Raw genomic sequence first — 27,645 nt, 5'->3', positions numbered from 1 at the left:
TAGGGCCATCAAAAGAGCCTGTTTTACTTAAGTATGTGTATTCTTAAAATCCCTCTCTTTCTAGTTTTAAGGTAAGGCAGAAACTTGACAGACAAGTACATCAATGTGAAAAAGTGAAAGTGTTAGTTGCTCAGTCGTGTCTGATCTTTGCAACCCAATGGACTGTAACCTGCCAGGCTCCTCTGTCCACAGGATTTCCCTGGGAAGAACACTGGAGTAGGTAGAGATTTCCTTCTCCAGGGGATCTTCCTGAACTGGGGATTGAACCCGATTCTCCTGCATTGGCAGGTGGATTCTTTACCATAGCGCCAACTGGAAAGCGCCTTGCTTGCAGACCATTGTACATAATAGAAATTGTCCGATATAACTTGAACCACAAGAGAACCTCACCTCTGCCCAATGCTCAAGCTCTAAAAGTGGATGATTTGTTTCAAAGCTGCAGAATAACATAGTTCTGTCTCAAAGACTGGTTTGCCATAGCTTCCCTCAGGAAGACTGAAGGGAGACTGGTTTCATGTCTGTTCAAGGAATTCTGCCAATCCGTCTTCGAAGGACTTTTCTTTCATCTAAGTCCTGTCACGAAAACACTGAGGCTGCTGAAGGAAATTTTTCATGGACTTTGGGAGAAGGAAATGGTCAATGAGATTCAAAGAGAAAGAAACTCGAAATTTTTAAAAATACCCACCAATGTTATGATTTGGATGTGCAGAGCAGATTCTAGCATTTGCCTACTATATTAGATGTGTTGCTGATTAATTGTTCTCAATTGGCAAGTTTCAGCACAGTGGTGGGTGTCAGATTCTTCTCAGATGGCCATGAGGCGTCAATGACTGAAGTGTATTTGTTTCCTCAATGAGACATATACATCTGTGGGATGGTGTCAGGATCTCAAGCTGCCAGTATTGAGACATTGGCTGCTACCTTCTCAAATCCAATGGTCTCTGGGCTCAGACCCCCAGAATCCATCACTGCCCCCAGCCACACCCCTGCCACTTACTTCTGCAAACCCCATCCTCAGGACATGTGCTCTACACCTCACTCATTCTTGTTCATTTCCCATGGGATGGAAGTCATGTCCTTCCTATTTTTTTTTAATCAATGAACCCTCTCATCTCCCAAGTCCCAGAGTGAGTGCTCCCCAATAAGGAAGTACATCCTTTTTTCATATTCTCAAAAAAGGCTAGTATAAAATTTTACCAGCACATCTTGCCATGTCTTCTGTAGACCGTAAGTCTCAAAGAAACAGCTGTGTCTTTTTTATTATTATTAAAGTATAGTTGTTTTGCAATTTTGTGTTGGTTTCTACTGAACAACCAACTGAATCCGCTATATGTATACATATATCCCCTCTTTTGTGGATTACCTTCCCATTTAGGTTACCACAGAGCTCTGAGTAGAGGTTCCTGTGCTATACAGTAGGTTCTCATTAGTTATTTTATACATAGTAGTGTATATTATGTCAATCCTAACTCCCCCCAATTCACCCCACACCTCCCATCCCCCCTTGGTATCTCTATGTTTGTCCTCTATGTCCGTGTCTCTATTTCTGCTTTGAAAATAAGTTCATCTATACTATTTTCCTAGATTTCACATATATGTTACTATAAGATGTTGGTTTTTCTCTTTCTGGCTTACTTCACTCTGTATGACAGTCTCTAGGCCCACCCACGTCTCTGCAAATGGCACAGTCTCACTTGTTTTTATGGCTGAGTAATAGTCCATCATATGAACGTATCACATCTTCTTTATCCAGTCCTCTGTTGATGGACATTTAGATGGCTTCCATGTCATAGCTATTGTAAATAGTGCTGCAGTGAACCCTGGGTGCATGGATCTTTGAATTATGGTTTTCACCAGGTATATGCCCAGAAATGGGATTGCTGGGTCATATGGTAGCTCTGTTTTTCTCTCTTTAAGAACCTCCATACTGTTTTCCACAGCGGCTGCACCAACTTACATTCCTACCACCAGCATAGGAGAGTTCCCTTTTATCCACACCCTCACTAGCACTTATTGTTTATAGACTTTTTGATGTGGCCATTCTGAGCAGTGTGCGTGGTACATCATTGTAGTTTTGGTTTGCATTTCTCTAATAATTAGTGATGTCATCTTTTCATGTGTTTGAAAGAGCTGTGTCTTGATCTTCTTAGCAGTACAAGGACTCATCCCAATACTAGCCCAGTTGCTGAATAAATACTTGTTAAAAGTTTATGTGAATAAGTGAACAAATAAGCATCCATACTTGATATAAGCATCAGTGAAACTTCTCCACAGATATGGCTTTTCCAGTAGTCATGTATGGATGTGATAGTTGGACCATAAAGAAGGCTGAAAGCTGAAGAATTAATGCTTCTGAACCGTGGTGTTGGAGAAGACTCTTGAGAGTCCCTTGGACCGCAAGGAGATCCCACCAGTCAATTCGAAAGGAAATCAATCCTGAATATTCGTTAAAAGGACTGATTCTGAAGCTGAAGCTCCAATACTTTGGCCACCTGATTCAAAGAGCTGACTCACTGGAAAAGATCCTGATGCTGGGAAAGGTTGAAGGTAGGAGAAGGGGACAACAGAGGACAAGATGGTTGGATGGCATCACTGACTCAATGGACATGCGTTTGAGCAAGCTCTAGGAGATAGTGAAGGACAGGGAAGCCTGGCGTGCTGCTTTCCATGGAGTTGCAAAGAGTCAGACACAGCTGAGGGACTGTGTCTGGTAACAACATAGTTACCAAAAATGTGTATCAATTAGAGTTACTACCTCATATGGGTGACATCCACAATCCGCTACCAGTCTTCTCATTCTCCCTTCATTCTAACTCTCTTCCAGTCCATCTTTCCCCTTTGGAAACTGTTAAGGCAGCTTTGCTCCTAAAAGTAGGATGTTTTTGATACATCGTTCTTAGAGCTCTAGCTCAAGAATATTAATTACTCACACCCCAAATTATGCACAGCTTCTTGTTTCTGAAGTTTGCTGTGTATATTCTAAGAGAAGCCATGTCTTGAGTTGCTCTTAAAATCATGTAAAGTTGCTGCTGAGACTGGGAGATAGACTGCCTTAGATGAGAAATATTAGCTGTTCTCCATAGGCTGATCCCTGTCCATGCCAGGAAGAGGATTAATGAAATATATTTTTTATGAAATCCTAGATTTTTGAAATACTTTGTCCAAATTGAATTGTAAAGGCAAGGGGCTCAAGAAAACCTGATTTTGAAAGCTCTCTGGAGTGTCTCAGGAGACCAGAACAGTATTACATTTGTGCACACATCTCGCCTCTCCTGCGGTCTCCAGGTTATAAGGCCAACAGGTCACTCTTAGATGTGGTGAGAGCAGGTACCTGGCATTTTGGGTTCCTTTGGGGCAGGTAGAGTTTTAACTCTACTTGTTTAAAAGATGCAACTACACGGCAGGACTTCTGCTGGTGCTGTCTTGGTGGCTGACATTGTTTGCTCTGGTACTTGCCTGCATTGCAGACATGGGAAACACATTAGCTCATAGGGAGGTCTGTGAATATGAGTTCACCCATCAGGGAAATATATTTTCTGTACACTCTTGGCTATTAGAGCCATTCATCACAATACTGTCGCCCCCTCCGTGGTGTCTTTGTCTAACAAGAGATGCTTGTCATGGAACCCACTCTAATTCCCCTATTAGAGGCCTGAAAACAAAATCAAAACCATAATTCAGAGAACATTTATGTACAATTTATGACTGACTGTCAAGCTAAACTACTCTGACAGACTCGAAATCTACTTTATAAATAACATGATGCTTTGTATCAGTTCTTTTCTTGGTCCTTTATTTTACGCTTGCTGTGCTTAAATGTTATATGCTGAGTGAAGTGGGTCTGTACCTCCTTTGGGAAAATGAAAATTCATGGGAAGATACTAAATTGGAGAGTATCAGCTGTTCCCACTTTAAAGAGCTCATGAGAAGGGGACAAGTTTTATAATAAACCAGAGAGTTTCATATGTTTGTTTCCTTCTCCAATGCATGTAGGCCACCTTCTCCATTGGCTTCAATATTAACTGTTAAGTGGTCATAGCTTGTTTGGAGTCAGAGGCTAGAATTTGCATGGATTGTTCAGCAATTATTTAAGGAATGAAATAGAACTCAGTAGACCAAGGCTCTTTTTGTTATAGGACAGTAACAGGATGGATGGCATCTGTACCACCATAGGCTTGACAACCAAGTGTTCCTGAGAGATGTACTCAAGCCTGAAAAATTGTCCAAAGCAGTGATCTTTCTTAAGATATCAGATTTTAGCCTTGAAAGGGAAAGGAATTCTGACACAAGCTACAACCTAGATGAACCTTGATAACATTATGCTACATGAAAGAAACCAGACATGAAAGAACAAATATTGTATGATTCCACTTACCTGAGGTACCAAGCTGTCAAATCCGTAGAGACAGAAAGTAGAAAGGGGGCTGCCAGGAACTGGGGTGGTGGGAAGTTACAGTTTAATAGGTGTAGAGATTGAGTCCTACAAGATGAAAAGAGTTCTGGAGGTGGGTTACACAACAATGTGAATGGCCTTAACACTGCTGAACTAGCCAGTTCAATATAGTCAGTTCAGTTCAGTCATTCAGTTGTGTCTGACTCTTTGCGACCCCATGAACTGCAGCACGCCAGGCATGTCCATCACCAACTCCCAGAGTTTACTCAAACTCATGTCCACTGAGTCGGTGATGCCATCTAACCATCTCATCCTCTGTTGTCCCCTTCTCCTTCTGCCTTTAATCTTTCCCAGCATCAGAGTCTTTTCTAATGAGTCAGTTCTTTGCATCAGGTGGCCAAAATATTGGAGTTTCAGCTTCAACATCAGTCCTTCCAATGAACACCCAGGACTGATCTCTTTTAGGATGGACTGGTTGGATCTCCTTGCAGTCCAAGGGACTCTCAAGAGTCTTCTCCAACACCACAGTTCAAAAGCATTAATTCTTTGGCACTCAGCTTTCTTTAGAGTCCAAATCTCACATCCATGCATGACTACTGGAAAAACCATAGCCTTGACTAGACGGACCTTGGTTGACAAAGTAACGTCTCTGCTTTTTAATACGCTGTCTATGTTGGTCATAACTTTCCTTCCAAGGAGTAAGCATCTTAATTTCATGGCTGCAGTCACTATCTGCAGTGATTTTGGAGCCCCCAAAAATAAAGTCAGCCACTGTTTCCCCATCTATTTGCCATTAAGTGATGGGACAGGATGCCATGATCTTAGTTTTCTGAGTGTTGAGCTTTAAGTCAACTTTTTCACTCTCCTCTTTCACTTTCATCAAGAGGCTCTTTAGTTCTTCTTCACTTTCTGCCATAAGAGTGGTGTCATCTACATATCTGAGATTACTGATATTTCTCCTGGCAATCTTGATTCCAGCTTGTGCTTCATCCATCCCAGCGTTTCTCATGATATACTCTGCATATAAGTTAAACAAGCAGGGTGACAATATACAATCTTGACATACTCCTTTTCCTATTTGGAACCAGTCTGTTGTTTCATGTCCAGTTCTAACTGTTGCTTCCTCACCTACATACAGGTTTCTCAAGAGGCAGCTCAGGTGGTCTGGTATTCCCATCTCCTTCAGAATTTTCCACAGTTTATTGTGATCCACACAGTCAAAGGCTTTGGCACAGTCAATAAAGCAGAAATAGATGTTTTTCTGGAACTCTCTTGCTTTTTTGATGATCCAGCAGATGTTGGCAATTTGATCTCTAGTTTCTCTGCCTTTTCTAAAACCAGCTTGAATATCTGGAAGTTCATGGTTCACATATTGCTGAAGCCTGGCTTGGAGAATTTTGAGCATTACTTTACTAATGTGTGAGATGAGTACAATCGTGCAGTAGTTTGAGCATTCTTTGGCCTTGCCTTTCTTTGGGATTGGAATGAAAACTGACCTTTTCAGTCCTGTGGCCACTGCTGAGTTTTGCAAATTTGCTGACATGTTGAGTGCAGCACTTTCACAGCATCATCTTTCAGGATTTGAAATAGCTCAACTGGAATTCCATCACCTCCAGTAGCTTTGTTCATAGTGATGCTTCCTAAGACCCACTTGACTTCACATTCCAGGATGTCTGGCTCTAGGTGAGTGAGCACACCATCATGATTATCTGAGTTGTGAAGATCTTTTTTGTATAGTTCTTCTGTGTATTCTTGTCACCTCTTCTTAATTTCTTCTGCTTCTGTTAGGTCCATATCATTTCTGTCCTTTATTGAACCCATCTTTGCATGAAATGTTCCCTTAGTATCTCTAATTTTCTTGAAGTGATCTCTAATCTTTCCTATTCTATTGTTTTCCTCTATTTCTTTGTATTGATCACTGAGGAAGGCTTGTTGGTTAATTTCATGCTATGCGTGTTTTACCATAGTTAAAACCTTTTAAGTAAAAACAAGAAGAAGCGAACCTTGGAGGCAGAAAAGAAGAAATGGCCTTCGCAAGATTGACTGGATAGTCTTTCACTGGCAGAAGCTTGAGGAGTTGATGCAAGATATTCAATTTTTTTCCTTGATGTTTATCTACTCTTACAGAGGAGGGGGTGGGAAGGACGCAGGACGGGGGGTGAGTCTAAGTATCTAATAATATTCTGAGGAAAAATGTCGTTTCCTTGTTTTTTACAAGACTATGTGCTTTTCTGTCATCGTGTACAGAACAAGGTCTGATGGGGGTTTTACAAAGAACCATTGATGGTGTGTCTGTGTGAATTGCCCCGGCATCGGTCACAGCCAACTTCGGCGGGACCCACTGCCCCCGCTCTACAATACGCTCCAGTGTGTTTGGCCGTTTATGAAAGGTCACAAATGAACTGAGAAATGGGCTGGAGTCAAAAACATGTGGCCCTATAAATATCAGAGCCAGACAGTTTAGTCCATTTTTTCCCCACTCTCCCTACTCACCCCATCTTGCTTTCTCTCTCTCCTTCACCCACTGTCGGGATTTCCCTGCCTTTCCTACGGCACCTCAGACCCTGAAGTTATCAAGAACCAGGATTCTTCACTGCGTGACATCACTTTATATCAAGACTGGTTCCACAGCACCCTTAATACGCTTCTTTTTTTCCCCCCCACCCAATCCTTTATGATTTCTGGCTACAAAGCTCTACCTGGACAGTCTGCAATGCTCTGTTCTCTTTTGAGGGTTTCTGCTTCCCATTAGTGGCGACTCTGCCTTGTCATTAAATTTGTCACCAAATTTTCCGAGTGGAGGCGTTTACAGGTTTGGGCCATCAGGGGGGACCAGATCACCCATCGGATCGTCCGTTATGACTTTAGCTGCCAAACTGGAGGACTTTGAGGTGACACTGGAACACCTGCTCATGGATGTGTTTGTAAGTAAAAGCAGACCCTCCCTCTGCCACCCCCAGGGTCTTCGTGTCCCCGTCACTGAGTCTGATTCTCTTCCACAATCATCCAATCCTTCCTGTGCTGTTGTTAATTTCCTCCTCCTGTGCCTCTAGGGGGAGAAAACCATAAGGTCACTAAATGCCTGAGCTGTGCAGATTGGTCTATATGGATTACAAAGCAGAGTAGCAGCTTTTTAAACCAAATAACTTTCAGAAGTAGGAATGAATGAGATGAAGAAATAAAAAGTGTTTGCCAGAAGAGACCAAAGCAGCTTCAAAAGGCATTGCCTAGGAGAAACAGATTCATTTGTAAAGGGAAACAATCACTCCAGAAAAAAGGGGGAGGGTTGCCTGAAAAGTGTGTACTTTGCTGATGAAGGATGCAGAGGGCAGGGCAGTGTGAAGCCCCCTCTCCAGTGCTTGGATCCCTGCGTCTTTCCCCTTTCATAGGTATCGGGTTACCAAGACCGCCTCAGGAGTTGATTTTATAGAGAAGGCTGTCTGAGAGACTCTTTTAAAGAAAAAGCTCCTAACAGGGACAACTTCTGTGCCGTGATGAGCTCAGAAACACGGTCTTTGAAAACCCTTGGCGTCTGTAACGACCTAAACCGTGTTGCTGGGCCACACCAGCCACAGTCTTTCTCAGTCTCTCCTGGGGGTTTCCTGTCGTTGATAGGGTCTGTCTGCTTGGTGTTCCTGGTGGGGGTTTAGGGAACGCCAGACTGTGTGAAACACGCAGGTGGTTACCTTCCAAGAACAACGCTGGCTCTGCCCTGGGAAAAGGCAGCTGGAGTGCATTTGGAGGACAAGCCACCCTGCCTCTCAAATCTGGAAAAGGCTTTGGGAGGGTTGGCTCTTTCTCTACTCTGCATCACTGAAGCCCTGTCAGGAACCTTTGGGGGAATGGTGTGTTTTGGCAGACGTGAGAGTCCGGGGCTTTTTCTCTTTATTAATTTATAATTTGTCTTCAAATTGAGGCAACATGATGCTGGCAGGATTCCCAGAAGGAATCAACGTTTCCAGGGCTGGGAACCGGGATTTCAGGGACTCACGGTCACCCTGACCATAGGGTCGGGAAATTACGCCTTAAGGAGGAGAGTTGTCAAGAACTAAGAGGGTCTTTCTGGGTTTCCAGTGGTGGGAGACCCACAGCTAGCATCCTTACCTTATCTGAAGTATAAGTAGAGATGGAATGGCAGGATGAGAGGGTTTCTCTAATGGCTGATATCCTCTGTCCAGCCACCACTGCCTGCCATGGTGGGGCTGGTGGCGGGTGGCCATAGGGTCTTGCGTCGGGGCAGTGTGGTATATCAAAGAGTTGGTGTGAGTTTAGTTTGGGGGGTATGAAATTAACCAAGGAGTTGTTTCCTCTAAATACCATGAAGTCATTAATATATCGTTCTTCTCTCCTTAACCACCTGTACCCCATGCTATTTTACCAATGCTTCCATCTCCATTGTCTTGTTTGGAAGGTCCTAGAAGGGATTGCTGTCACACCCTCCATCCTTTTCAAGAAACACAACCCATAATTTCATGGCCCCAGTTTAGGTCCTCACTACCTCTCACTTGGACTAAGCATCTAATTATTCTCTTGTATCCAGTGTTTCTCCTCCAGTTCATCCTACCATTACCATCTCCAGATCAATCTCCTGACACTCTATTTTTTAATTCATAAAAAAATAATTTTACACTAGTTTTAGATTCACAGCACAACTGAGCAAAAAGTATAAAGATTTCCCATATACCCCCACCCCCACACACTCACAACACCCCATAGTACAGATATCCTCAGTAAGAGTAGTACATTTGCTACAATTGATGAACCTACCCTGACACATCATTATCCCTAAAAGTCAATATTTTACATTAGGGTTTACTCTTGGTGTTGTCTGAACAAATGTATAATGATGTGTATCCACCACCGCTGTATCACACAAGATAGTTTCACTGCCCTAAAAATCCTCTATTCTCCATCTCTTCATACATCTCTCTCCCCTAATGCCTGGAAACTAATAATCTTTTTATTGACTCCATAGTTTTGCCTTTTCCAGAATGCCATATAGTTGGAATCATAAATATATAGCTTGGCTTCTTTCACTTAGCAATATGAATTTAGGCGTGCGTGCTCAGTCATGTCCAACTCTTCGAGACCCCATTGACTGTAGGCTTCCAGGCTCCATGGGATTCCCCAGGCAAGAATACTGGAGTGGGTAGCCATTTCCTTTTCCAGGGAGATCTTCCCAACCCAGAGATCGAACCCGCGTCTCCTACATCTCCTATATTGGCAGGTGAATTCTTTACCACTGCACCACCTGGGAAGCCCCATATGAATTTAAGTTTCTTCCATTTCTTTTCATGGCTTGATAGCTCATTTTTTCAGTACTGAATATTATTCCATTGTCTGGATATACTACAGTCTGTTTATCCATTAATCTACTGAAAGAGAACTTAATTTCAAATTTTGGCAATTATGAGTAAGCTTCCATAAACATCCATGTGCTGTAAGGTTCCTATGTGGCTGTAAGTTTCAGTTCATTTGAGTAAATGCCAAGGAGCTTGATTGCTGGATTATATGATAAGAGCATATTTCGTTTTGTAAGAAACAGCCAAATTGCCTTCCAAACTGTTTGTGCCATTTTGCATTCCCACTGAATGAGAGCTCCTATTATTTTACATTCTCCCCATTTGGTATTATCAGTGTTTTGGATTTTGACCATTTTAATAAGCATGTAGTGGTATCTTATTGCTGCCTTGATTTGCATTTCCTTAATAATATATGATTTTGAGCATCTTTTCAGTACCTTTGCTCTTTTGCCAAATATCACTTGGCTGTATTTATGTAGGTTTATTTCTGGGCTATTTATTCAGTTATGTTGGTCTAATCTATTCTTGTACCACTAGCATACTGTTTTAATTAGTGTAACTTTTTAGTAAGTCAAAGGTAGTGTCAGCTCTTCAACTTTGTTTTTTTCACCAATATTGAGTCAACTTATCTGTATCTTTTGCCTCTCCATAAAAATTTCAGAATCAGTTTGTTGATATCCATAAAATTACTTGCTGGGATTTTGATTGAGATTGTATTAAACACATAGATCAAGTTGGGAAGAACTAGCATTCTTGTAATATTGAGCCTTCCTATCCATGAACATAGAATATTTCTCTATTTATTTTTTTCTTCTCTGGTATCTCTCATGACAATTCTCTCATTTTACTCACATATATCTTGTACATATTTGTTAGAATTATACTTAAACATTTTGTTTTGGGGGGTGTTAGTGTAAATGGGAGGGCTTCCCTGGTGGCTCACGTGATAAAGAGCCTGCCTGCAGTGGAGGAGACCCGGGTTCAGTCCCTGGGTTGGGACAGTTCCCTGGAGAAGGGCATGGCAACCCACTCCAGGGCCCTTGCCAGGTGAACTCCATGGACAGAGGAGCCTGGCGGGCTACAGTCCCTGGGATCACAAAGAGTTGGACACAACTGAGCAACTAACACACTCACAACGTAAATGGTAATATATTTTTCATTTTTAATTCCACTTGTTCATTGCTAATACGTGGGAAAGCCATTGACTTTTGTATGTTAACTTTATATCGTGTAACCTTCCTATAATCACTTATTAGTTCCAAGTATATTTTTGTCAATTCCTTCAAATTTTCTACTTGGATAATCATGTCATTTGTGAACAGAGATAGTTTTATTTTCTCTTTCCAAATCTATATAACTTTTGTTTCTTTTTCTTGTCTTATTGTGTTACTTAGGACTTTGTTCAATAAGATGTTGAAAGCAATGCTGAGAAGGATATCCATGCCTTATTCCTGATCTTAGAGGGAAAACTTCAGGCTTATCACTGCTAAGTATGATGTTAGCTGTAGGTTTTTGAGGATATTCTTCATCAAGTTGGGGAAGTTTACCTCTGATCCCTAGTTTACTGAGAGGTTTTTTTTTTTTTTTAATCATGAATGGGTGTTGAATTTTGTCTAATTCCTTATCTGTGTATATTGATATGATCATGTGATTTTTTTTCTCTAGCTTTTTGATATGATGAAATACATTAGTTAATTTTTGAATGTTTAAACAGCCTGGGATAAATCCAACTTGGGCACAGTATATAATTGTTTTTTATTTGTTGTATTCTATTTACTAATACTTTGTTGAGGATTTTTATATCTATGTTCACAAGAGATATCAGTCTGTAGTTTCCTTTTCTAATAATGTCCTTGTCTGGTTTTGACATTAGAGCAATGCTCGCTTCATGGAATGAGTTAGGAAGTCTTCTTTCTGTTTCTATTTTCTGGAAAAGACTGTTGACAACTGTACTTTCTTCTGTAAATGTTCAGTAGAATTCATCAGTGAATCCCACCTACCCTCTGACTTCTCTCAAGTTTTTTTCTTTATCACACATACAAGAATTTTTTCTTTACGCTGTGTTCATAGCAACACTATTTACAATAGCCAACCATCTAGGAAACAGCCTAAATGTCCAAAGACAGATGGATAAAGAAAATATGTATATGCATGTATTCCAGTAGTAACATTCAATATAATATGGAATACTACTCAGCCATAAAGTGAATGAAATAGTGCCATTTGTAGCAACATGGATGGACCTAGAGACCATCACGCTAAGTGATGTAAACCAGGAAGAGAAAGACACATATCATATGACACCACTTATTATCTGTAGAATCTAAACTGTGACACAAATGAACATGTCTACAGCACAGAAGCAGACTCCCAGACATAGAGAATCTCTCTGTGGTTGCCAAGGAGGCAGGGCATGGGGAGGGATGGACCAGGAGTTTGGGATTAGTAGATGCAAACTGTTATACATAGAATGGATAAGCAACAAGGTCCTACTATATAGCCCAGGGCACTGTATTCAGTATCTTATAATAAACCATAATGGAAAAATATGAAAAATGCTTTCTTTTTAAAAAGATTTTTTCCTTTGTCTTTGATCTTCTGAAGTTTGACAATAATATTCCTAAGTATAGTTTTTTGTTTGTTTTTGTGGGGTTTTTTGGTGTGTGGCTTTGTGGTGGGGGCTGATTTCAGGGTTTTGTAGGTAGGCGGATTTATCTGGTTTGATAGTCTCTGAGCTTTCTAGATCTATGTTTTGTGCCTGACACTAAATTTGGAGAAATTCTCAGTCATTATTTCTTCAAACATTGCTTTTTCTTTTTTTCTCTCTTTCTTCTCCTATTCCCATTATGCATATGTTACATGTTTTGTAGCTGTCCCACAGTTCTTGCATATTCCATTCTGGTTTTATTTTCAGTCTTTTCTTCTCTTTGTTTTTCAATTTTAGGAGTTTCTGTTGTCATATCCTCAAGCTCAGAGATTTCTTCCTCAGCCATGTCCAGTTGACTGATGGAATCATCAAAGGCATTCTTCATTTATCTTACAGTGTTTTTGATCTCTAGAGTTTCTTTTTGATTCTTTCTTAGAATTTCTATCTCTCTGTTTATGTTATTCATCTGTTCCTTTGTATAATTAACCTTTCCATTACTGCCCTTAGGATAAAAATCATTGCTTCTGTTGTTGCTGTTTGTTTGTTTGTTTGTCTGCTTTCTGGTCTGATTTAGTTCCAACACTCCTTACATGTCTGACTCTGGCTCTGATGCTTGTTCGACTGAACTGTATCTTCAAACTGTTTCTCACCTTTGAGGATGCCTTGTAATTTCAAGGTGGACATGATGTACTGTATAAAAGGAACTGTGGTGAATGGGCTTTTAGCAATGAGGCAGTGAGGTGAGCATTGGGGCATTTGATAGTCCCAGGTGAGGTCTCACTATTTTAGAAGGCTATGCCCTTGGGCTGTGAATTTCACAGCACTTCTCAGGGATTTCCCCCCCCTTTAGGTGAGACAGAATGGATGGAGTGGGCTGGAGTTGGCATTTCCCTTCCTGCAAGTAGGTTATGCTCTGATTCAACCTCAACTGTTTAGGCTCTGGTAAAATATTTTCTCCTGAAGGCAGCCTTGTTCAGAAGCACAGAATGCTCTGCTGTATCTCTGCATACACATCCCTAAAGAACACTGAGAATGAGCTTCAACATCACATGGATTTGAGGTCTCAATCACAGCTTTGCAAGTGTTTAATCTTGATGAGCTTTGTCTTCCTCATCAAGTGTAGCTAATACTACTCAGGTTATAGGATCACAGTGAATGTTTAAAAGAGGTCATCTAGAACAAGAGCCCAGAGCCATGCCTGATGCACAGGAGGCACTGGGTGAGCAAATTATCTTCTTCCTTTTGCCTTCTCCTAGAAAAGGCATTGGTTGGTTGGTTGGTTGGTTTCTAAATAAATTTCATTTATTTATTTGTAAATTGTGTCTGCACTGGGTCTTTGTTGTGGCTCACGGGCTTTCTCTAGTTACAGCAGGCAGAGGCTTCTCTAGTTGCAGTACATGGGTTCTTTAGTTGCCCTATGGCGTGTGGGATATTAGTTCTTCAAACAGGGATCGAACCCACATCCCCTGCATTTGAAGGTGGATTCTTAACCATGGGACCACCAGGGAAGTCCCAAGGCATCGTTTTTTAAGTCCCTAACTGTAAAAGGTCATATCCCATGTCTTTGCCTCTAAAGCTCTCTCTCACTCCCATCACCAAACCTTCCCCTTTGAATGAAGGACAGTATTTGCTCCCTGCCTCAATCACATCAACCTGTGGCCATTTCTCCTGACTCCTTCCAAAATGGCAGCAGGCACCTCGTCCTGAATTCACCCAGTAGTGGACAGGGATGGAGCCCTGGGCACAGGCTGTGCTTGGCTTCTGCTCTCCATCTGGGATCCCCTGGCAGGGCCTCTTAGCAAAGGGACCAGAGTCTGCAGCTCCCAGTAGAGAGGCAGGGAGAGTGCTGACATCCCACATGGCTTGGGAGGCTAAAAATCAATGTATGAATGAGGGGATGTGATATCTACAGCCCAGTGTACCCCTCTCTGCATTCCTAGGGACTATAGACTTTCTCACGTGCGTCTAATTGTCTAGAAAGAATATTTGCAGCCGAGTCCCATTAGCCTTGAGTTTCCTCCATAGCTCATTAGAATGTCATCTAACTATCTCAACAACAGCTGTTTCCATATTGACACTTCCTTTCCAGGATTACAAAGATCCGCTGGGGGATTTCGTGGGAATGCAAGGCTTCTGCAAGATGAGATAAAAGGGACACATCAGGCGTAGTGTTTCATAATTAGTTGTCACCACTCTGAGGCTCCTGTAGCTGCTGCAGTGCTGCTAGGCTCACAAAAGGAAATAACACATGTGTATATGCGTGAGCATTCATACATGCAAACACAACCCACCACTGAGGTAAAGAGTTCAAAAGACATCCCTGGCAGCCCAGTGGTTAAGACTCCACACTTTCACTGCAGGGGGTGTGGGTTCAGTCCCTGGTGGGAAAACTGAGATTCCACAAGCCATGCAGCATAGCCCTCCCCACCTCCGCCCCCCAAAAAAGGTAAGATCACTCAAAAGCATGAATGACCCTTCAGGACTGGCTCCAGAATTGATGGCAGTGCCTTTGCTGATGTATTTGTCTTTCTTCTTTGGTCTGTCTATCCTCATCTTGTTTCAAAAGATGTATGATGCTTCTTTCCGAGGTATAGCTTAAAAGCTAGGCATTTTAAGCTATTTCAATTGAACAGCCATTTTCAACAGCCATTTCAGTAGCAGATTCATGGATGGAGAGCCCGGTAACAGACACTGAAAGAAAAGACACCAGAGGAAATGAAGCAGGTCTCCTAAAACATTCACTCGAGTTAAATAACCCCAGTGTCTGGACCCAAATCTGTCCATTGAGAAAGAGGTCTGGCAATCCGGCTCTCCTTCCACAGCCAGCGTCTGCTGTCAGCGTCCCATGCACAGCTTCTCAGGGCCATGAGTGCCCTTCCAGTTACCACTCACTATCCCCAGGCCTTATCCAGCTAAAATTATCTTGAATGTTGCTCCTTCTCCTGACAGTTTCTCATTTTTATCAAAATTATGCCCGTGCATGGCAATTTTCATAGCATTGTGAAGTTGAAGAGTACTGGAAGATTTATAAACACAAACACCAGGCTGCAAGTCCACTTCTTTTCATCTCTGAGTCCCTCTCCCCAGGGGCGCCCATGGACATTTTCTTTCAACTGTTGCTTCTGGTAGTTAATGCCAGATTTCTCGATCATCTGTTTATACTGTGATTTCTTAATCACTCAATTTTTGGCATTTTAGGCTGCCGCCCTGAGAGATGAGGCTTAAAATTTACTTCAGTTGTTACTCCACATCCCTACAGGCTCACACATCTCCTTTCCTATTTTCTCAAAATATCTCTATCACAGTTTAAGTCAAAATTCACTTTTATTATGACTATCAAGGTATTGTTTACAGCTAACAACTATTGTATAGTATCATTACATAGCCTGGATTTTCCAACTTTATGTTTTTCCAGGAATTAATACTTGCCTTATTTAATTGTTCACTCACTTAATATCCTATTATGCCCATCAAGTATTTTTCTCTAAGATCATCAATAAAGCTGTGTCTCTCCTCTCAATTTGGCAAATTCATTATTTGCTACTCAACCTATTCTTTTTTCTTTTTCTTTTTTTTTTTGAGGCATCCTTCCTAGATCCCTCCATCCTCCTATACCAATTGAACTAGCTCTCTAAGTCTCCTAAATGATTGTCTTCTTGAGGCTCCCTTTTCTTCACCATTATCCTGGGAATCCCTTTGCACCTGTCCTGTGATTCATTCTCCTTTTCTTGGAACTCGGGTTCTCCTCTTTGTAGGTTTAACTTTCTTTTGCTGGAGATCGTCTTCCAGTAAGCTCCTGAGAAACAGTGCATAAGAAGTAAATTTTTGTGTTCTTGAATGTCTTCCCCCACACTTGACTAATAACTTGTCTAGTTGTTACGTGTCTGCTGTTGAAATCCAGACCTACATTTCCAAGCTTGACTTCCCTCTTTAGTTTCAGGTCAAAATGTTCATGCGCCAAAAATTCTGTACATTCAGAGCTACACTTATCATTGCTCCAAATCTCCCCCATCTTCTGTGTATTTATCTGAATTTATAGGACCTTTCTTCCTCTAGCCCCTCAGTAGAGAGGAACACTATTCTTCCTTCCAGCATTTATAACTTGCCGACATCATGTATTCAACCTTTCACCACCATTCTAGTTCTGGAGTTAATCATCACTGATTTGGACAATTGTGTTGACATTGTAGCTGCTCTCCTTGTCTCTACGCATCTTGACTCTCCATTCTACCCTTCATCCTTTATCCCTCAAGTTAAAAATATTCAGGAAGGTAGTATCATTCCTTTCAAAAGTAACTTTTAATGACTCTTTCTTGCAAATTGAATAAGATCTACAGTATATTCTTCTATAGCATTCAAATCAGAATATGATCTCATTGTCATCTTGACCACCTTGTTCTCACACATGTGATTCACCGGCTCATTCAAGTTTCACAGCGGTCTATTACCTGTGTTCATGCTATAGGGGTTTAAAATTCAAATAGAATGGGATATGCAGGCAGACAGTAATAGAATCCCCTACTCATCCTCATTTAAATCTAAGGATTTGCCCACTGAAAGTATTTTTCCCATTTTGGCCATGATTTGATATTGAGAAAACATTTGGCATTTTGACTTACAGGAGCCCTCTAAGACACACTCAAGATAAGCCACATTCCTAAAATGTATCACCCAACTTCCTAATAGATTCAAATGTTTTCTTTCCTCTTCTAGGGCAAATACAGACAATGTGGCTTATTACAGAGACCCCTGGGTAAAATGGGCACTTACCCTTGGGAGTGACACACTCCTGGGCACAGGAAAGAAAGCAAGCTGATGGCCCAAGAGAAAACCATCCCATTTTGCAGCACCAAAGATATCACTTAAACCAGGATGAACCTTTCTCTTATTGAAGAAAACTGCATGTTAAACTTCTCCTTCTGGGAAAAGGAAGCGTAGAAATTAGCAGCAGATTTAAGAGTGGGTCATTTACCACCCAATGCTTAACTGAAATTTGACAGCTAAAAAATAAATCAAAAGTCAACCTCCATTGACTGTTTGGAAGTATACTACATATATATTCAGCTAATCCTGGGCAGTCAATACCACAGATAAGGACATTATTTATCTGTCCATTCTAGGTGCAATTACACAGTTTAACCAGTACAAACAGCACTTCATAAATAGAGCAAATCAATACTAGTTATCAAAATCTATCCACAACCGATAGCACATGAAAAAGGGCTTTGCAAAATGGCCTTGAAAGCCAATCTACATGACCAGTCCCACACAGGTCAGCTTATTGACTTCTTAATCACACAGGCATCCTGGCAACCTTATTGATTCCTCAGGACCTGGCCGTGACGTCACTCCTAACAGCACATGCACTAAGCCATTATTGCCACGCAGAAGAGCCATCATCCCAGGCTGCAGCCATTGATTGCCTGACTTAGCCTCATGCTAGGAAGAGCAAGTGAAGCTCTGATGAGGGGGCAGGGGGCAAATCATACCCAGGTTCCATGTGAAGAACTTTCCTGTGGAGGAATAAGATCCATCAGCTGCTTGCAATCCAAGAGCTCTGCCTATTCCCTCTTTCCCTGGGTGACTAGTTGAAATAATCCTGCCAGCATGCTGAGGAGTCCTTTATTTGATGTCCATGAAACAAGGGTTGCTAAGATAGAATATGGACTAATCTTCCACATAAGCCATTAATATCTTCCACTTGACATTCCCTTCCCCTTGATCACTATCATAAAGATTGAATGAGACTCTGGGATTCCTGGTTAGTAAGCAAGGTTTCCATCAGCAAAATGCTACGTTTTCTTCCCTGTCCTGGAAGACTGAGATCTTTTCTTTTGTGACGGGATGTGTGTCTTTGAATTGATGGAGATAGAGGGTCTTACTCTGGGCTAATTAATTCTCTACCCAAATGAAACATCCTCAAGAGGAAATTCTCAAAATCTCTTTATCCCACCAAAAAAAGTGGGACTTAGCAGGGTGACCTTTAGGGAATTCAGATGGATGAAACATGGCCATCATAGCAGGATATTGTATGAAGAGGGAGAGAAGTAGATGGTGAGGCCCAGGAATGCTGTTGTGGTGACAGGGGCAACAGGAAAACAGAGAGAGAGAGAGAGTGTGTGTGTGTGTGTGTGTGATTTTCAAAAACCTTTCACAAACATGATTTCATTTTCTCCTGATGCGTAGATGTTCAGTAACCTTCCAGGTGCCAGGTCAGGTATAAGGTCAGTGTTCTTTCACTTTCCCAGAGACCCTCATCAAGGACAGGAACTGAGTTTTAGGGACAAAAGAAAACTCTTCCAATAAGCAAAAGGTTTCTTGTGTCCTCAATTCCCGGCACATCTGGGAGAGTGTTAACAGTTCATGGACTGTGAGGCCACTTTCAGGGGACCCTGGACAGGTAACTCCACTTCTCCCACCTTAGTTTCTTCATCCAGGGAGAACAAGAGTACCTATTTGATAAGATGTTGTGAGAACTAAGGGAATGACAGTATTTTTTAAAAAACCTTTAGAAGAGTTCCTGAAATAGACAACATGGTTTAGACAAGGGTAAGGTTACTTAGCAGCAGCAGCAAGGTTAGTGTGGAGCTTGGTATGAAATACCAGTAGAGCACAGACAATGTCATTGTCACCTCAGAAGCAAATAGTAGATTCATCTTCATCCACCAAACCCTTCCCAGCAAGGATGAGCGGGAGTCAAACTGAAGGATTCAGGTTATACTTCTTTTCTTTGCCTGGATGGTCATGGAAAAAAACTGTTCCATGAAGCCCAGGACAGAGCCCAACTAAATAAAAGCAGCTTGAAACAGAAAGAGAAGAAAAGGGGTAGGGGGAAGAAGGGAAGGAAAAATTCATCTGCTTACTCAAGTTAGCTACCATTCTACCTACTGCTTCTTCCAAATGCCACAGGAGGAAGGAAGGTCTGTCCAAAGTTGGGTAATGACTACCATGCCTAGCACCAGGGCAAACCTTAGTTCCAACCAAGAGAAACCAAAACTCCTGCACGGGGACCTGTAGATAATCCCACAGGCTCTGGGCACATGAGGTTCAGGGACACCGGTGTTGCTCCACATCTTGGTTCTGTTCTTTGGGATATTGGGTTTCATGTTTGGCCTAAATTCCAGCCACTTTTCAAACAGAAAATTACGACTGTCGGCAGTATTTCTGTTTGCACAGACTCAGTCACAGCTTACTCTAATATGACGTGACATGAATCACCCAAGTTAGCTGAGTTAGGAGCTGGTGGAAAAGGTGCTGGAATGTTGAAGAAAGACAGGGCTTCCCTCCCTCCTGCTGGAGGAATTTTCCAAATTGGTTAGGAATGTGTTGTCTTCTTGTGTTTGGGTCCATCTCAGCTGATTGATTCTCTCATCCATTTTACGTGACAGTCATTAAAAACTCCACACTTCATTCAAGAGCCAGAGACCGATGATGCTGGACGTGGGGCAAGTAGGAGAGGTCAAGTCAAGACAGTCTCTCTCTCTGGGTCTGACGGGAGTTTAAACCCAGTCTTGTCCTCGCAGGATGCCTGTGCATTGCTGGAAGTCCCTGCCCACCTCCCCACCCCCCGCCGTACTCACTGCTGGTGATTTCTCACTGCAGTTCCTGGGCACAAGCGATACCTGGTAACATTCTCAATACCAGTGTGTGGGGAAGGCGGACGAGAGGTGGTTCTCACATCAATGATTCTTTAACACCAGCCAGGTCCTAGTCTGCCTGGAGACAGCATCGCTTTGCATGGGTTGAGGGCTCAGTCCTACAAGCCTGCCCTACCCCCAGTTTCAGACATTAATTGCAAATCCAGGTTGCCACGACCAGATGGCTATCAGTCAGACCTTCTCTGGGAGTTTGGTTCATTTGCTAGAGCAGCTTACAGAACTCAGAAACATTTTAGTTACTAGATGACCAATTGATTATTAAAGGATACAACTTAGGAACAGTCAGATGGAAGAGAAGCATGGGACAAACTATGAGCGCACCCATCTCCCACACATCTCCAACCGGAAGCTCTCCAAACCCCAGACTATTGGGATTTTATGGAGGCTTCATTACATAGTCAGGATTAATTGCATCATCAGCCCTTGGTGATTGATTCAACCTCCAGCCCCTTCCCTCTCCCCAGAAGTCAGGGAGTAGGGCTGAAATTTCTAGCCCTCCAGGCACAGGCTGGGTTCCTCAGGTGACCAGCCCCATTCTTAGGTATCCTAGGGACTTTCCAAACTTCACCTTATGAACATAACAAAAGTACCTCTATCATTCTCACCGGTTAGAAAATTCCAAGGGTGTTAAGAGTTTTGTGCCAGGAAAGGAGACTAAGACCAAATGTATATACTTTTTTATTTTTTAATAATTGTATTTGTTTATTTATGGCTGTGCTGGGTCTTCACTACTGCATGGGCTTTTCTCTAGTTGCGGTGAGAGGGGGCTTCTCTATCACAGTGTGCAAGCTTCTCATTGAGGTGGCTTCTCTTGTGGAACAGGGGCTCGAGGGCACGCAGGCTTCAGAAGCTACAGCTCCCGGGCTCTAGAGCACAGACTCAGTGGTCGTGGTACTCGTTGCTTCATGGCACGTGGGATCTTCCCTGATCAGGGATTGAACCCGTGTCTCCTATATTGGCAGGCAGATTCTTTACCACTGAGCTCTCAAAGGGAAGCCCTCAAAGGCATATTTTTTATTATAGATCACAATATCTAACTCTCTCCCAGGTGGTCACATAAAATCCCTCTCTTTGCCCCCAGCCTCCATCTCCCTTCCTTCACACAACACGCTGAGCACCTGGGATGAACCAAGACCATAGGATGAGACTGACCTCCTTCCTTTTGCTTCCAGCGGCTGCTCCAGGCGATCCTTTCCTGGTCGCCTTCCCTGCGTGCACCTCACAGCCAGTCCCTCCCCCAGGTCTGAGGTGAGGGACCAGCGGCGCGCCCTTCTCTCTGGTTCTCCTGGCTGGACAACCTAAAGGGAAGGTCAGCTGAGGGCTTCAGAACCTCCCTTGCAAACCCTTGAGGGGGGTTGGAAGAAGGTGGCTCCTGCTGCCTTGAAACCACAGATAAGACTTAGCAAGAGCCCTTTCACATCCTACTCAACTGACAAGAAATAATGGCTTGAGATGGACGTTGGGAGAAGCATCTCAACTGTCCACTTTCTGTTGTCCTGTTTCCCCAATGTAAGTCACAGTCCACCTTTCACCAGAGAAAGGATGCAAGTGGCCAAAAAGGCCAGGGCTGACATTTCTCAGATGTATTCTGTCCTTTCTGGAAAGGCACTTCAGCTCACCACCTTCTGCCCCTGCCCCAGACTCACAGAGACCTCAGGCTGCCCTCTGACCCCTCCCCTCCCCCACAGCATGCCCTCAGTCACCTCCATCAGACACCTCTCCGTCCCATGACCCCTTCTCTTTGTGTTCTGCCAAGTGAACAAAATCATGCTGTGCGAATGAATTGACTGAGTGCCAGTAAGTTACAGTCGGTGGTGAGACTGGCATCCACATGCACCTGCCAAGGGCCAAAAAGGACTGGCCTCACAAATGGTAACGGCAGGTCCTGGGCCAGGAGGGGGAATAAGCACTTGGTTCTAGCGTGTCAGGCTCACTCTGGGCAGGAGGGTACAAAGATCAGTCCCCGTTCTGTGCCCAGTGTTCTCCCAGGAAATCACTCATGGCACCCCCCCATGGCTGCCACGCAGGTGCCCTCCTGGTCAGTGGCCTGACGTGGAAGTCAGCATCGCACCCAGGCACACACAGCACCCCAGGCGACCTTCCCTCCTGCCTCCCACTAGCTGTGCTGTTAGGAAATGCTTTCCCCCCGACAGGCTGTCATTCCCTGACCCCCCTCTCTCCCCTCCTGCTATTCCTGACCATGAACTCCCATTTGATTGGATACATCTTACTTCTTTGGTGTGTCAAGACCATTGATTTTCCTGAAATATCACTCGATTGATTCCTATGCATTTTCATTCCAGAGTTTGAATGTGAATACTTCTCACTGACAAGGGAAGGAAATATTTAGAATAAACAACCAAAAAGCTCCACCAGCCTAGAATGGGTGCTGTGGTCCCAGAGGCATCAGAAGCAGCAGCTTCAGGGACTCTAGAATGGAGGTCTGTCATCTCCACACCATCTCCCATCAGGGCTCACTGATACCCTGATGGGGCAGGATCCTCCTGATCTGTCCCCTGCCCATTAGGCTGCTGCTCCCTGGAGGCACAGGGAACCCTATCGTCCACCACCCTGGCAAAAACATACTCTAAGTAACATAGCCGCTTAATGGTATCAGCAGGGGATTGGTTCCTGGACCAATCCCAGTATCTGTGAATGCCACATTCACAAGTTCTACCAACTGCGGGTCAAAACCTGTCTCCAGGTTGGTTGAATCTACTGATGGCGGGGGGTAGCCAGCTGTACCCCATTTCAAAGGCTTAGCTCCAAGGGACATCGAAGCAGTGGTTCCAGAGATACTAGCACTGCTCCATCTAACACCATTTTCTGTATTAACATTCTCTCTTTTTCAAAGACTTCCCATTCCAAAGGTCTTCCCATTCCTCTGCTGGGCACTGTGGGTGCATCTCTTTTTTAGATTTCCAAAGTGCTATAATCGGATAAAGTCCTCTGAGGTAGGTGAGAGTACAAGGGACCAAGTCAGGCCCTGAAATTAGCCAAATTGACTTTGGTTTTCATCTTAGCTCTGACAGTTCTAGCTGTGCTACCTTGGTCAACTTATTAACCCTCTCTGGGCCCTAATTTCATTAATTGTAAAACATGGATGTTTGTGTATGCTCAGTCATGTCTGACTCTTTGCAACCTCATAGACTGTAGCCTGCCAGGCTCTTCTGTCCATGGGATTCCCAGAATGGGTTGCCATTTCCTTCTCCAGGGGATCTTCCTGACCAACCCAGGGATCAAATCCAAGTCCCTTGCGTCTCTTGCATCAGCAGGTGGATTCTTTACCTCTGAGATAATGAAACTTAATTCTGCCATGGAGACAAGTCATTGGTAACCTTCTAGCATGTTTCCTGGCAATGGCCAAGCATTCACTAAATATCAGTTACCCCCACCTCTCTAAAGTGGTCATATCTGCTAAGGTATGGGTTATATCCATTCCCAAAAAACATATTTGTATTGTAACAGTGTAACAATAGTCTTCTGAAAATAAGTACATTAGATTCAATAATTAATTAAAACATGTAAATCTCAAACACCTAGAGTAAGACCATAAGAAAGATAATTTTGAACAAGCTGAACTTTAAGAGCCTTCAAACCTCTCTGAGGAGGTGTCCTCCTACTCTGTGGGGACTGAGGAGGATGCTCTATTAGCTGGGAGGAGGCGCCGGTGCTGATAGGAGAAATGATCCTGCCCCACACCCTACCCCTTGGGGAGGGGGCTAGAATGTGAAGGGCTCAAATGTGTGGGAGTCTGGCCAAGGGTTAGTTTTTTTTTGTTTCCATTAACATTCTCTTCTATATGTATTTTAACTTTAATCAAAGACATATGTTTTTGTTTTATTTGCACTTAGTTCATCAAAGTGTCTCTTACAATCTGAACTATGCCGCAAAGACTTGAGCTCTTCAGCGAAACCTTCATTAATACCCCTGGGAAACAGGAAGTTGCATTTAGTCAAATATAAATAAATCCAGCTCCCAGGGGCTTTGCCCTAGCCTGGGTCAGGAAGAGATGGTGACTTCTCTGTTGATCTGATCCATGGCCCCCTCTCAAGCTGCACTTGCAAACAGAAATCCCAGGGCTCTGGCCAGATCAGGGTTTTGAAAATGTGCCTCTCCTTTGTTCAAAACCGTTGTGGAATCAACAAGGAAAGAGAGACTTGATTTGGCCAGATTACTGGGTAGCATTCCAGATGCATTTCCACCAGGCAGTGCAGAAAGGAAATGAGAAAGAGGAAGAAGAGTTAGCCTAAACCACCTCGCCAAAGACTCTGTGCAGGTCATTCTGGAGAACTTTCCATCTCCCCGCACCTCGTCTCCCCCCGCCCCTTCCCTCTCACCCTCTCACTCTCCAACTGCACATATGGAACCCATTATGAACAAAGCCCGATTGTTGTATATTTGGAATTTCCCACATCAACTTGATGCTTTCTTTAACTGCCTCTTAATGTGTGTCTGAGTTGGGTGACCAGACCCACGTCTCTGTTCCCCCACCCTCACCCCCCAGGAGCACCCCCATTCTAAGAGTCTTTTTCCGGATTCATTTTCAAGCAGTGTAAAATTCCACATTTTTCCCCTCTGCACCCCACCCCCACTTCCCATCAGATTCTTAGAATAAACAGAACTTTCTTTTCCATCATTTTCAATAAACGGGTCTGTAGAGAATAAATAAAAGCTGGTTCCCAAAACATAAGAGTGATATTAGGCAAACACCCAAAAGCATGGGATTTTTACAAAGGAAATGGCATCCCTTTCATAAAACCCCACAACATAGCAGCAGAGGCAAAAATAAGTTAAAAAGAAAAAAACCTAAAATACCTCCAATCCTAGAAGCCCCTTACTTGTTTTTCCTGTTGAGTAATTTTCTCTGCTCTCGAAATAAGCAGGTTTAGGGAATAGAGATGAGGGCAGTCTCACAAGTGAACAATATGTCAGAAACAAAATATTACAGGACACTTAAATTTTTAGAGCATGTGTACCCTCGGTCTGAGAAGCCTGTCTGATGTAGAATTTCACCATCTGATTAGAGAAGAATATACAAATGTGATGGGTGAATCTGAGCGTAGACAGTCCTTTTCAGAGCCTTGTAAAATCAAACATAATTTCTTCATGTTTATTGGCACACATAAAAACCAATGCTCTGTAACACAAACATTTAAATGAGGAGATGCCAAATGGGAGTCTGTCTGGTGTATTTGATTTGATTCATCTGAACCATGTGATACAAACGTTTTCTCCTTTCTTCCCTCAGACTTCCTCTTTGTGGATGCCATTCACATATATAATTAACTGTATGCCTACATTTGTTTTCTATCTGTTGGAAAGCAGGAAGAAAAAAACATGCAGGTCTGACACTCAGGGCGTACGTCTAATTTATGACTGCAAAGAGGGACTCCCCCTCAAGTCCCCACTGTGTTATGTCACTGCCCTTCAAATATCTTCCCTGTGTCCAGAAGAGAGTGAAATCAGAATGCAGAATTGCACATTAATCTCTGCACCAGATGGTGATATTCCAAATAGTCTTTTTAAGGTGAGCATGTGACCTACTGTACGGCCGAGGGGCGTTAGAGTCACGTGACAGAGTGAATAATAAGTCTGATAGGGTTTCCATTAGACAACTGACCTGGTTACCGTCTGGAGCCGAGGGAAGCAAAGTTGACATTTCAGGATCACTCCCCCCCAGAAGCGTCACTCACTGGCCCACTCCTGGGACGTGCAGTCTCACCGAGGGACTGACAGGCAGGGGCAGACAGGAGGGAGCAGGGCTGAGCTCCGGGCGGCGTGCTGAAGTTGCAGAACTTGGGCTCTTTTTTTTTCTTTCCCATCCCCCACCTCCAGACACACCACATCTTGACTCATAGGGTCGTCGAAAGAAAAAAAAAACCTCTTTCAGTTATTTGATATTTGGGAAACCTCCAGGAGACCGTAACTTAGTTTTGAGGACGCGTCCATCTCTCCCTTTGCTGGGAACAGATACACACACACACACACACGCACTCACACTCACGCAGACACACTCACCCACGGCTCTACACCATGGTGGTTCAGGCTGCAGTGGCTCCAAATAGATCCCAGAGACTTCTACTGAAAATCCCGTATGGATCTCTGAGAAGACGCAGCGTGGAGAGGGTAAGCAACGTGGCGGGCTGTTCGCTTTTCACCCAAGCAATTGCTCCGAAGGAAAGGAGAGGCTTCTTTTCATTGTACATAGCATCCCTTCTGGAAGTCGTGTTTTCCTAAAAAAAAATTCAAATTCCGGGGGCTGGAGAAATCTATAGTATATGCAGTTTTATTCTTAACAGATAATGATAAGACATTTGAAGCAAATTCTGGTCCCCGTGCATGGAGGTGGGAGCCCTAAGAGATGAAAGATAAAAGATTGGGGTAGGGATTGCCCTCTGGAAAGAGGATGGAAGATGCGGGTGCTTGCTGAGAAGAGCTTTGGGCTGTAAAACCTGTTTTCCTCTCTGGTGAAACAGATCCATTAGTGCAGCAGGGCTGCGAATTCCCTGTCCTTTTCTGGGCGACAGTGTCTTCAAAGGAGGTGATAAAGACCGAAGGAGCTGTGATGCTTTGAGGGTTTAAATGATGCACCTGGTTGATTACAATCCCCTCTGTTGTTTTGTTGTTGTTTCAAATACCTTGCTATCATTCGGTTTTGTTTTTTTTTTTTTAACATTATGGATGGTGACTCTGTTAATTTTCTGAAAACATGCTTACTTTACGGTAGCGCCTGGCAGACAAGATGCTGTAAAACAATAACAGGGATTTGTCTTTCTCTGAAGCGACTAATGCACTTTGGGGGAATGACTGTAGTTAATACAAATCTGGTCATACTTGGGATGTGGGGGGCTCATGCATGTGGGGGCAGTGCCTGTATCCACTCATGGGGGGATGGTTTGTGGGTCTCAGAAACACCCCAAATCCATTTGCGTCATGGCAGGCCCCTCCGTGAGCTGTGGATGTCTACTTAGACATTTTAGGTTAAGGTGTAATCTTAAATCAATAAGGCAAAGAGCATCACAAACTGCTCTCATGATAGATCAGTGAACCTGCTGCATCTTATAAAGGGGAGCAGCATCTAATTCAAGTGACTTTTTCTGGTTTGTATACTGACTACTCAGTAATTTTTAAATTAAAGGAAAACATGATTTAAGTTTTAAAAGTAGGAGGGGCATTCTAGACTTCCAGAGGGAGTTGATTTCCTGACTTTCTATGAGTTACATTTTTTTCTGCCGTTTGAGTAACAATGAAAAAACTTCACTTCCTTTTCTGACTGTGTGTGGGTCTTTCTTCTGAGACATATTTCTTGGGCTGCACATGAGGGTCATCAACTTAAATGTATTTAGTGTCTAATGTGTGCTCCCTTTTATTCCAAGAGCTTTATATTATAGGACCAAATGTTAGAGCAAAATTTTCAAATTAACCATTATGTTTAAAAGTGTAGTTTATCATAACGTGATTTTGGGTTCTGGTAAAAAATTTTTGACCTGTATGATAATTAAGTTTATATAATATGTTCTGTTCATGAAAACTCACATGCAAATGTGAGTTGCCCACACTAGAGTTGTACCATGTGACAAAACTAAGGAGAGAATTATCCTGCACATATACACAAAAAATCCTCAGGAACCTGTTTAACCG

The 27,645-nt window shown here is 43.0% G+C and overlaps 1 protein-coding gene across 4 annotated transcripts in view; it reads left to right on the top strand.

Moving 5' to 3' along the window:
- The window catches only part of FRMD4A (FERM domain containing 4A), a 666,577-nt gene that overhangs the window by 287,707 nt on the left and 351,225 nt on the right, over nucleotides 1–27,645 (top strand). Inside the window, exon 1 of one of the 4 annotated variants that reach the window (XM_061126255.1) lies at nucleotides 7,237–7,317. The exons of 1 other annotated variant lie outside the window; for it this stretch is intronic. In XM_061126255.1, the coding sequence (XP_060982238.1) occupies nucleotides 7,252–7,317 (66 nt within the window). In that variant the 5' untranslated portion in view covers nucleotides 7,237–7,251. Of the gene's footprint in view, nucleotides 1–7,236; nucleotides 7,318–25,746; nucleotides 26,131–27,645 lie in introns of those variants that run through there. 2 more of the 4 variants (XM_061126259.1, XM_061126254.1) reach the window with 2 other exon arrangements.

Source organism: Dama dama, chromosome 23 (genome assembly GCF_033118175.1).
Source record: "Dama dama isolate Ldn47 chromosome 23, ASM3311817v1, whole genome shotgun sequence".
NCBI lineage: Eukaryota > Metazoa > Chordata > Mammalia > Artiodactyla > Cervidae > Dama > Dama dama.
The sequence above is the reverse complement of the archived record's forward strand: the minus strand, read 5'-3'. Positions and strand labels throughout refer to the sequence as shown.